This window comes from Fringilla coelebs (assembly GCF_963513975.1).
Source record: "Fringilla coelebs genome assembly, chromosome: 1".
Taxonomy (NCBI): Eukaryota; Metazoa; Chordata; class Aves; order Passeriformes; family Fringillidae; genus Fringilla; species Fringilla coelebs.
Genome location: NC_140028.1, coordinates 43174876 through 43187220, shown reverse-complemented (window position 1 = coordinate 43187220; position 12345 = coordinate 43174876). Strand labels below are relative to the sequence as shown.

At 40.3% G+C, this 12345-nt stretch overlaps 1 protein-coding gene across 2 annotated transcripts in view; it reads left to right on the top strand.

The window, feature by feature from the left end:
* Positions 1-12345, top strand: part of SPIDR (scaffold protein involved in DNA repair) — a 195697-nt gene that overhangs the window by 182205 nt on the left and 1147 nt on the right. For both annotated transcript variants that reach the window (XM_084220353.1, XM_084220352.1), the window contains exons 15-19: positions 1458-1656; positions 2675-2827; positions 8309-8402; positions 9939-10053; positions 10551-10604. In XM_084220353.1, the coding sequence (XP_084076479.1) occupies positions 1458-1656; positions 2675-2827; positions 8309-8402; positions 9939-10053; positions 10551-10604 (615 nt within the window). The remainder of the gene's footprint in view (positions 1-1457; positions 1657-2674; positions 2828-8308; positions 8403-9938; positions 10054-10550; positions 10605-12345) is intronic.

Below are 12345 nucleotides of genomic sequence, written 5' to 3'. Positions count from 1 at the left end.
TTTTAGGCAGAATCCAAACTGTGGCTCAGAAGGAACATGAGGAAATATATTCCATCTGTGGTTAAGGAGCTGTCCTTCCTTATAACTCAATCCTGCTGCTATTTGTCTGTTGTGTCCTCCTCTCTGTTCAGAACAAATTGTCACACATAGCAAGATGATGATTTTATACTAACTTGTGATTTTTGCTTTTATTATTATTTACTTTTTGGATGATTTTCCTGAAAGAGAGCTTTTAATGTGTTAGTAATTCTCAAGGGACAGATGTAAAAATTCTTTCTCTGAAGCTGTCCCAATGGTATCTATGCAGAGGAGTTGCCCAAATGTATGCAGTTACTAGGCAAAACAACAACATCAGTGCAAGAGGCAGCATATGCTGTATTAAGGCATAACTGTGATATCTGAACTGTGAATTTTTCCAGTCACTGTTTATAATTACCTCATTTGCTCTAAGAGTGTGAGCATGGACAGAAAGCCAGGTTCAGTGTGGCTGATGGTTTCAAAGTTATAATTCAATCAAAGACAAAATACTGGGGGTTTTGTTGTGCTACCTTCTGTCACGGACATGCAGCTGTGAGAATAAAATCCTACATGTCTTTTCAGGCATTATAGTATTCAATTTTCAGTTAAATGTTTTAAGCATTCATTTTTGGTTGGCAGACTAATTAAAAAGAGTAACAAAAACATTTTAAATTGATTAAATTATTTAATCTTGGGTATTTTAAAATATTAGAATCCAAAAATTTGGAAGTTCCTTGATAAATATGGAAGCACTGATAAATATGAAATATGTTTTGATATGATATTTTTATACCATATTTATACCATTTTTCTGGGGCAGAAAGCTTACACTATCATTGCAGATTCATATATCTCTTACTTAGGAATTATCTACTTCCTTAACTTTATGCATTTTGGGAATATTTAGGGATATTTGTTCAACTGAAAGAAAAACCTCCACTTTGCAAATTGGTTGTGCTTGGGAATCTAATAGCAGTACATAGAAAATGTACCCACGGAGGAATAATATTAGTAGTAGAAATGTTCTTTCCCCATTGTTTTTAAGACAAAAATTATGTAAGTCTTATTAAAACCATCCAATTATTTTTTTATGTGCACCATATATATAGTATATTTTTTTAGGAAATATATTTTCAAATCCCATGTACAGTCCAAGAAAATTATCATAAAGCGTGATAGTTGACTGAAGTAAAGCCAAGAGTCCAGAGAGTCAACCTCAGAAAGTTAATTTAAGGTAGAGATTTCAAAGTTTGTATCTGAAGTAAGGAATACCAAAAAATTCTAGTAAACCTTTGACTCATTATCCTGCACAAGCCCTAACTGTAATAATTTCTGTCAGTTTTATGAGTCATTTTAATATGAAGATGTTTGGTCTTTTCTTCTACAAAAAAAAATTTTTAATTGCATTCCAAATTTGTATTTTTTTTTCCTAATCACAGACAAAACACAGTGTTCCTATAGATCAAAGAGAAATGTTGTTGTTTGTGACTGACTCCACGCTGCAAAATGTGGTTCATGGGATTCCAAAAGTTGTTGCTGTGTCAGTCACTGCGTCGTGTGTTCTCAGCATGGAAATCATGGAAGCTCTCAGTGCTGGCTCACGACTTGTCTTCTTCAAGGATGCTCTCTGGGGAAATGGTAAGCTTTGCCCGTGGTTTGGAAGCAGTTGGAGTACCACAGAAACAGCACCCTTATCTCTGACACCTCAATATGTGACCTCCAGAGAGGTCACTTTCATTATCAGATGAAGATGAGACTTTGCAAGTTTGGGATGAGAAATTTGAAAGGGATTGTAGTTTAAACTTTCTTGTAAAGTTTCTTTTTCTGTATTTTTGGCTTGATTTTGAAAGTGAATGAGAAATTCCGTGATGTTGTTGTATGTCCACCAGTGTTACTGTCAGTATTCTCTGATGACTGTTGAATCTGATGACCAGTGTAAATCAAATTTGTGAGCTGACAGAAGGCTCAAATACATTAGGAAATCTGCATGTCCCCAGACAGAGAAATTTTATAAGCTCTCCTAAACCATCTTAGCTGTGAGCCTTCGCTGCCATACAGATCGTGAAATTTTGGTTGTTCCCTTTACTTTCATTTTTAGTCACTCTTTTTTGAGGTTCAAGTTTGGTTCTGTATGGTGATGGCAGGGCTGGCTCACATCTCGCACCCTCAGTCACTTCCAGAGTGTAAGTGAACTGGAAGTACAAAGCTGTGCAAAAGGCTGTGTGTCCTGAAGCAAAAATCTCTGCTCTGGAGAATGAAGCATTGCATGCACCTACTCTTTGTAACCTTGGAAGCAAAGCAGGACCGCCTGAAGGGGTGCACAAGTTTGTTACCAGGGAAGAGCCTGTAACCTGTTTGCATGGAGTGAGATGCGATGCAGCCTGGGTGGCATCAGACTCTCTTCTGGCATGTTCAGGTTTTTAAATTTCTTTTCCTTCAAATTCAGATTTCTTTTTCTCTCTGGGAGTCGCAAAGCGTAACAAGAGCGCGGTGCGTGTATCGCTGAAAGCAAAATATTTTGTCATTGAGAAAACCTGATGGAGTCTATTCATCTGCTTGGTAGCTGGCAGAGGTGGTTGTCTTTATTGGCCATGACAATTAACGTGGTCACCTTTTTCCTTGTTACTGTACTGAGTTGAAATGTCTTTTTTGGCAGGTAGGATTATTTGTGTTGAACGTACTGTTCTCCTGTTACAAAAGCCTCTTTTGTGCTCGGCTGCCGGTGCTGACCTCAGTGAGCTGACTGGCCCTGTCAGACTCGATGAGCTGGATTCTACAACGCAGGCCAGCTCCATTTGTGCTCTCAGAGGTTTGTACGGCCTTGCTGAAATGAATGCGGTTAATTATTTGTGCTCACTTTAATCTTTTGTGTCTTTATATTGATTTCTTGCACAAACAGCGTGGAGGGATAAAAAAAGCATGGCATTGCTGTGGGTCATTAGAACATTTAAGATTTTATGCTTCACCGTGGGCTCTGTTTGCCTTTTGCTGGCCAAGCTCTGCTCCCACTCACTCATGCCCCAGAATAAATGTTTAATGCACAATCTGTTTCATTATATTCCTTCCCTCACTGTCTTCTGTCAGGAGCCTTCTGTTCGCACCAGCCTTGTTGATGTTGGCGACAATGAGTTATACCAACATTTTTTAGGCAGATGGGTAAGATATGTTACCCAGGTCTTGAATGGTAGGGGTTAGTGACTGATTTCCCTGGAGCTTTGCTGCAGTAGGACAATTTATTATTTTACCATAGTAATTTAGTATAATGTGGCCAGTATTTGCTCACCAACCACTTTGGATCATAGCTTTGTCTAAGATATGGTTTGACCATATCTTGGTCTTACCACTAACCATGCAGAAACATTTCTTATTACAGATTTTCTAGTGTTTCCAAATCATGCAGAAACATTATCTACTGTGTATCTTATAAAGCTTTGTCCAGACAGCTTCTTAAACCTCCCAGCTGTACAGTGCCTATGAGAAAAAGTCCTTAAAAGCCTAACAAGTCTTCAAGGCTATTTCCTTCCTTAATTTAACTTGTATTATTCCAGTAGCCCTTGTAGAAAATACCTTCAAGTATTTTGAAGGTAATTCAAAATTAGCATTTGAAAATAACTTTAAAATTTGCATTTGGAGCGTTTGAAATTAGCTTTAAAATTACAACAAATAATGGTTTTCAAATGAATTCTTCAGCTATAATATGATGGACTAAGAAGACAGTTTGAAACCAAGCAAAGCCTTTACTAAACATACCTGCTGCTATGGTAGACCCACAACTTAGCAATGCCTCTGTGATGAGTTACTGAGCACCTTGCAGTGACAAATGTTGAACAGTGCATAATGAAAACCAAACACAACTAGAGGCACTTCACTCAAAGCCATGGTTGTTATGTACATCTTGCATTGATACAGCTACTTGAAAGATATTTTTGTCACTGGGTGTGAAATGCTTTTTGCCTTTTTTTTTTCACCTCTCCAGTAGTTATGTTAAGAATTGTCACTTCTCTGCTGTTAATTTTGGGATTATGAGAAGTGCCCCTCTTCTTTTTTCTTGTTGACAGTGTTCATAGTAGCATAAAGAAAACATCTCTCTGTCCTTTCTTTTTCCAGCAGAGCAAAGAAAGTACACCTTTGTGATCTGTTGTGTAAACAAGTGCTTACTTTACATTTCATGGGAGATGTCATGCTTTGCCTGTCCTGTATTAAAGATAGAAGAATGACAAAAGGAGAAATTAATCCTACAACCTTGTCTTGTTTAATGTGGAATTTGTGCAGGATAGCTGTTATCAGTATGTTCCCACACCTGAACACCAACATAGAATGTAAAATATCTTCTTTACACTTATGCTGCAGCAATATATAGATGAAAACTCTCACTTTTGTGTGTACTGAAATATTTTAATAGCATTCAAGAGATACATTCACTGTTTTGGGTTTCAATAAGTTAGTGCCTACATCTTTCTGCTAATTAATGAAACCAATAGCATTTACCCTACTTTGTTGGTGGGAGAATATACTTTTGGTGGAGCAATGCATGGAGGGAGGTGTATGATCTCTAAAATTCAGTCACTGTCTCTTATCTCCTAAATCAGAGAGTTGATAGTCTGGATTCCAATGAGAAGCAGTTATTACCTCATTCATTCTTTTCCTTTGCACATCCTCTCGTTTCTTGTACTTCTGGTCACCTATGTGTGTTTCACACTGGCATCCTCCCACCTAGCTGGAAAGAGGCTGGAAAGGCTTTCTCTACCCCTAAGTGAGGGAGTGTGCCTTCCTGGTTCTTTGGAAAGGGCATCTGAAGTTCTGCCAGTCCAAGCTCCTGCTTTAAGCTGAGCCCTGACCAACTTGGTACAGCTCTGGACTGGATGTTCTTCAGAGCTTCCTTCCCCATCAAAACAGAAAATGTTCCAGTCCAAGCAGATGCAATGAGTTTGTCAAAAATTCTTCTTTCAGGGAGTTTCAGTCATACCAGCTCTGGGATAGTGGACTGTATTGCTCTTTAACAGATCAGTGAAAACCTATGGTTGCTTTCTAATAAAAAGTTTATTCTTCATTGCAAGATGACTCTGTGGTTTTCACCTGTGATCTTAGAGTTAGTAGGTTTATTTTCTTATCACTATGCATTGCAAGGTAATTTATAACCTTGTTTTGCTGTATAGTAGCAGTCAGGATAACTTAAATGGTGGCAGTTCATACGGCACAGAAATCTTTTTCCTCTTAATCATGCTTTGAGTAAATTCTACTTAGTCTATACCACACCTGATATGTGGGAATATTACTTGATTAATGCTATTTGCCTAGTATATGACTCACCAACAGTGACTGAATTTTGACGTTGGATATTTTCATATTTAAGCCCTTACTCTGGCATGTGGGAGTTTTTTCAGTTTTCTGCTTAGTAGTGGGACTAAAATGGGGTCAGTCAGTTTACCCATATTTCCTTTTTTGATTGAATTTTTGCATTTCCTGTCCCATTAATCAGGATAACTGATTGGGGGAAAGAAATCCAGAACAACACCTCCATGTTTTAATTGTCTCAACCAAAGCGTTCCTTTGCATTCCACATGGCAGACCTGCTTTTCCAGGCGTTGTCCCTTGGATGTCAATGTCATCCAAGAGATTGACAATGTCAATCTCTTCTTCATGGTGCCTGCCACAACCCTAAAAAATAAACTAGAGGTAAAAATTGAATTTTGGCCATGGGCATTTTCATTTAAAAGAAGGATCTTGGGAAAATATCCAAAAGGTTTGTGTATGTCAAGCAAAATCTAGAGTCTTGAAAAAGATGTGCAGTAGTTCAGCACCCTAACCTTGAGAAATCACTTTGTAGGGTGCACAAGACTGTCACTAGATTACTCCATCTGTTGCTGCTTTGAGTTGGTCTGACTTCAGTGATGTCTGGTGGTTTTCTCAAGGGAACTCTATATTATCATCAAAATAATTTTCTCCACTAGACATAATCTCATCAGTATGATCCTGATTGATTTTCTTCAGATGTATTTGCACTGGCATCTTGCAGTTGGAATATGGCACACAACTGGGAGAAAGTGAAAAGGCTTAGAGAGAAAGGGGATTTGTTCTGGTTCTAAAATTTTTTTTTTAATGAAGAAGGAAACATACTCAGCAAACTAATTGGTAGCTTTTTGGTGAACAAGAATGATAAAATCATAGAATCATTTAGGTTGAAAGGGATTTTTAAGATCATCCAGTCAAACCATTAACCAAAATCAAAATCATCACTGCCAAGTCTACCACTAAACCATGTCCCCAAGTGCCACATCTGCATCTCTTTTAAATACCTCCAGGGCTGGGGACTCCACCACTTTTCTGGCACCCTTTCAGTGAAGTCTTCCTAATATCTGATCTAAACCTCTCTTGGCATAACGTTAGGCCATTTCCCCTCATGCTGTCACTTGTAACCTGGGAGAAGAGGTCAACCCCTCCCTGGTTACAAACTCTTTTCAGGCAGTTGTAGAGAACAAGAAGGTTCCCCCTGAGCCTCCTTTTCTCCAGGCTGAAGAACCCCACCTCCTCTTCATCAGCTCCACTGCCCTTCTCTGTGCCACTCCAGCACCTCGGTGTCTTTCTTGGAGTGAGGGGCCCAGAACTGGTGCAGCCTCACCAGTGCTGAGTGCAGAGCCATGATCCCTTCCTTAGTCCTGCTGGCCACACTCTTGCTGATCCAGGCCAGGATGCCACTGGCCTTCTTGGCCACCTGGGCACACCCTGGCTCATGTCCACTTGGCTGTTGGCTGCCACCCCCAGGTCCTTTTCCTCTGAGCCACTCTCCAGCCACTCTTGCCCCAGCCTGTGGCACTGCCTGGCATTGCTGTGACCCAGGTCAGGTGCAGGACTTGGCACCTGGCCTTGTTGAACCTCACAGCACTGGCCTCAGCCCATGGATCCAGCCTGTCCAGATCCCTCTGCAGAGCCTCCCTCCCCTCCACCAGATCAACACTCCCACCCAACTCGCTGTCATCTGCAAACTCACTGAGGGAGCACTTGATCCAGATTATTGATTAAAATATTAAACAGGACTGACCCCAATACTGAGCCTTAGGGAACACCACTGATGTCCAGCCAGTCAAGTTGATCCAGTCAAGTTGAATCCACCAAGTGGATTTAACTCCATTCAGCATTCACATGATTCAAAGAGGAACATACCCATGGAAACTCCCGGGTTATCATGAACACTGAAGAATCAAAATTATTCCTCTAGGAGTCCACGTGGCTAAATAGAATATCTTATTCTGTCAGAGAAAAGCCTGATGTTTTGTTGTACACTTAGAAATTGGGTCATAAATGTTGTATTTGAGAAGCAACTTTCCAGATTTTCAGACTTGCTGTCCTTTGAATTCCCAAAGAAAATTACAGTTTTGTTGTTTAGGTGTAGCTCCCTCCTTGTCCCAGGAGAACCAGAAGAGCAAGGGATTAACACCCTGTCTTACAGTCCAGACACTGCAAATGCTGCATAATCTCCAAGGCTTTCTTCTATTGAATGTGATATAGAACTGTGAGATTCTTGCTCAAGAGAGGCTGGATTTTTAAGTCTGTAGTTCTGTTGTACTAGTGAGGTTTTATTTCAGTGCAATTTCATTCTTACAGGTGAATATTTTTCTCTATAAATAATGCTCATAATTTCAGCGTATTGTTACCATAAAATATAATACACTCTTTATTAGCTTCTCATAAAATTCTGAATATATTTTTTCTTGCCAAAACTAGTGAGGCCCTTTTTATTAGTCCAAAGTATCTTTGGCATTCCCTTCTTACGCACACACTTAAGACTGTGAGCCAGATCTAATCTCTGTTAAATCTGTATAAATGAAGAATAACTGCATTGTTAGTGGAATTTAATCTGCATTGTTGTTTTCAGAAGGGATTGGGGCTTCTTATTGGTTTGTATTTTCTAAATATCAATATCAAGCTATTCGATCTGATTATTTTTATAGCTGTTTATTGCCAAGAAAACATCAGAGGACCAGAAGGAAAGCTAACAAGCAAAAGCGAATCAGAAAAGCAGTAGAATTCAAATCAAAAGAGCCAAGCCTGTTTGGAAAGTTAATTGTCAATTCTCTACTTTCTGATATTTTTAGAACATAACACTCTGCTGTACTTTCATCCCTTGTTGGAGGGACAAAGGAGAAAGGGAGTGAGATTGTTGGAAGACCTGATTCTTGCTCTGACAAGTCTTAAGCTGTGGGTCAGAAAGGTTCAAACCTGCTGTGAAGCCAAGAGTGACTGTGTTTGCTGGCTTAACGTTAGCATTTTGTAAGGATTCCATGTTCTGCAGGTACTGTTGTTGGAGTTAATGAGAGCACTGCTTTCTCCTGGCCTACATGCAACAGATGTGGCAATGGAAAGTTGGAAGTGTGTCCCCAGGACAGGTGAGAGTCAGCATGCTCCAGAGCACTCCAGGTGTTTTGTAGATGTGGCCATAACAGCAATAGGTGATGCAATGATTCCTGCAGGCACAGGCTGCACTTTGCTCCTTCCTAGAGCTAAGACGTAGTATTTTTATTGCTGATGAACTGATAAAACCTGCAAGGTTACATTAATATATGGAGAAAGATACAAGTAGATATGAAATAGTTTGATTTTGCAGTTATTACTTGTTTTTTAAACCAATCTTGCTTATAAAGGTTTCATAGCCCACTGCATTGTAATATTGCTTTTAATGAATATGCCCATAAACCACAGGTATGATTTTAAGTTCCTTTAGAAGTAGGTACATGCATTTGTGTGTCTTGCCTTGTTAATCTGTGTATGCTCAATTCACCTCATTTTTATACTGGACTCTGATCTCTGCTACAATTTATCTAAGTATGAAAGACTTGCTTTTTAGACCTGTTAAATTAGTCACCATTCTAAAAAGGATGTTGGATAATTCTGGCAGTATGTTTGTCCTGAATGTGAGGACTGATCCTACAGGACCTGCTGCCACCTGAAATGCTGAACCTGTGTCACACTGACATTATTTTGGAAAGCCTCCCCTGCAGCTGCCTAGCCAGCTTGTGCTTGCAGAGTGTGAGATTCCTGGTGGAATAAAAGCCCAGGGGATAAGAGCAGTCAGAGGGGGGGAGGGAGGGAGGGAGGGAGGGAGGGAGGGAGGGAGGGAGGGAGGAAGGAAGGAAGGAAGGAAGGAAGGAAGGAAGGAAGGAAGGAAGGAAGGAAGGAAGTTAGTTCTTTCTACTGAAAAAGCTTACAAAAATCATAAGAAGTTGTGTTGTTCTTATTGAAATAGATAATATTTTCCTAACGATGAGGAGATTTGCCCCTTATGCTTTGTTGTACAAAAAAAAGCTGAAAATCAAAACCAGGTGTCCTGTATTATACTGTCATGCAAAAAATAAGGATGTGTCTATGTTCACATAGCAGTGTAGTCCAATTAAAAAAGTATCTCACCTGTGAAGGACACTTCTGCTTCATTTGGAGAACAAATGAAGTATCAATATTTGTTTAAGAAGTGCTTCCAACAAGTACTTATAGCTGAGCTTAACTCTGTGCATGACTTAAGAGTACACTGAAAACACTGAACGTTTGCTGAATGAGGGCCTAAGTCAATAATTCACTTCAGCCAAATCTATACTGCAGATTTTCTTTTGCCATAACTTTTAGGAGGTTGTGAGATTAATATTTGCTTAAGTGGGGTGACTATAAATAGCAACCTCTCTTTGTGCTGCCAGAAATTATAAAAGGAAGATCCTTTTGCCAGAAGAGTTTAGGTCCTCCAGGAGAGTTACTGCCAACAGAAGAGTTCTATTTTCTGTTATCAACTGAATCTCTACCAGGGCTTTGCTACTAAAAGTCCACCAGCAAAGTATTTTAGAGAATGCACTAACTGGGGTTTTATTTGCTTTGATTTATGACTGATAGCTTGTTCATTTCTCTGTGTTTTTCCATCATAATTTTGTGTGTTTCAGAGAATTGCTGTATTGCAACCAGTGCTCTGAAGCTGTCACAACACCAGTTTTGAAAATGCAGCTGGAAGTCTTCTTGAGTTGTCCATCCCGATCTCAGAGTACAGTAAAAGTGAAGGTATGGCATGAAATTAGTGCCATGGTGTACCAGGTGCAGTGAGACTAGGTGTGTAGGCACATAGGTATTCTAAGCCACACTTCTATGAATAGTTCTGTCAGAAGACAAATTAAGATATGTAAGACTATCCCATAATTTAATCTAATACTGAACTTGTGTTTCATTGGGCTAAGAACCCAGTTCCCAGCTCTTGCTCAAGTAATGCAGTCATTGAGTTCACCCTGAGGTTTGCAAATGGTTCTATGGCCCGATGAAGGGATTTGTTAGGCTGGGCCTTTGGAAACCTCAGTCTACACAGTCTAAAAGAAGGAATGTGTGTTTTTAGACTTCCATTCTGAACATCTTTTGTGTCACCTCTCCTCTGCTTTCTTGGCCAGAGAAACAAAGCTGTTTGATATTAAAATGATAAGTCTTTGTTCTATGTGACTGCAAACAGAACGTTTTTGCACACTTAAGATTTTCGTTATGAACAAAACCTGTGAATTTTCTCATTCCAGCTGTTGCAAAGGACAATCTCTTCTCTCCTGATGTCCTCTGCCAGTGAGGATGGGGTAGGTATAATGAATGCTGACCAAAGAAAGTTAAGCTACGGAACTTAATGCAGAGTACCAGTGTCAGGTATGGCAGGTCAGCCATGACTTATGGTGGCAGAGTGGAGATTCTGACTTTCCAGGCAGTTCACTTCAGAACTGCACTAGGAGTGGAAAGAGATTCCACTACAAGTGAAATGATTTTTTTTTTCCTATGTCCAGGCTGTGACTTGAGTGGGCTGTGCCCTTTGGCAGTCTTGCCTTCCAGCTGCTGATGCCCTGCCATCTCATCAGACTCACACCCTCCTTTTCAGAGGGGGGATGCAGCAGATGGGATGTGTAGATTCAGCTCAGCTGTGGATCTGCAGAGCAACTTGCAAACAGCACTCAGAGCTGCCATGGGCAGTGCTGGGCTTGACCCTGTTCTCTGGTTGAGGACCCAAAGACAGCAAAGATACCCTCCAAGCATCCCACTTTTTGGGTCTGGTCCTCTAAATCCCATAAACCACAACCACTTTGTAACAGCTCAACACTGAAAGTACTGGCAGGTGGAAATAGGAGAAGAATTTGCAAAATGCATGCAAGATATTACTGGATAATTGTATGAATGAAGCACACATGAGCCATGGAGATCCATGGGCTAAAGTACAGTTTATGTAATGGTGAAGTAGCTATTCCTTTAATCTGAGATATCAGAAGAACCCTGACACTTGGCACAGTGACCCAGATTTATCGTGGGTGAGGGAGGCACCCGGGTAGGTGCCTGGCTGGCATTGGCTGCTGGATGCTCAGCAGCCTTCAGAAAGTCATTAAGTCCAATTAGGATTCCAAGATTTTCCCTCTCCCTTGCACGTGGATGGGAGCAAAGGTCAGTTTGTTGTCTTGTTTAATCATCCCTGTTAAATATCTTCAGTTAGGTGATATGTGCTGGGGTCAGTTTGCTTTCCCTGTCGTACAAGTTTTCCAGCATTTTCCTATTACATGCTCCATGCTTTTAGTGGGATTTGTGGGTAATATTTAAAGTGGAAAGTTATTCTGAAATAATAAATTACTTTTCTTATGCTGGTGGTGGGTGTATATTTCATTTAAGCAAAGAGATACAAGAACTTTCCAAAATGTGTTTGCTCCTTTACTAGCAGTTAAGTCTTGCTGAGTTTTACAGGATGTGTCTGGTTTGGTTACAGACTGGCAAAACATAGTTCTTTTTTGAGTTATTAGAATTCAAACAACCTCTTTTTCACGTTTTGGTGTGTATTCAGCCAGTATTTAAAAGTCTGGCAACTCAAATTTTTTTCTTCCCCAGCTGAAACAGAGGGATGAAGATTAGTCACAAGAAATACCACTTGAGGTGGCATTTTTTTGCCAGTGCTGCTAAAGTTTCTAAGGGTGTAGCTTTGTAATCAATTCTTTTGGCAGGGAGGTTGGTTTTAGCCGTCACTGGCCCTGGCTACTTGTTCTTCACCTTGTGGCAGCCCTTCTGTTCCACCAGTAGAGTTGTTTGTGCAGCTGCACAGCGAACTGGACTGCAGAACCGGTCTGGGGGAAAAATAATCCGGGGGAAAAAAAAGAAAAAGGATTGTTTATACCTGGAACCAGGCAATGCCATGGGTATCACATACCTGTACAGAAGCACAGTGCAGATGAAGGCAGGGGCACAGTCAGAGGCTTGTCATAGGCAAGGCCTGTTAAGGACAGAAATGGATGTGAACCTGCCACCTGAGATACCCTCTCAAGTGAAATATCACCTGTGAGTGTTACCTGG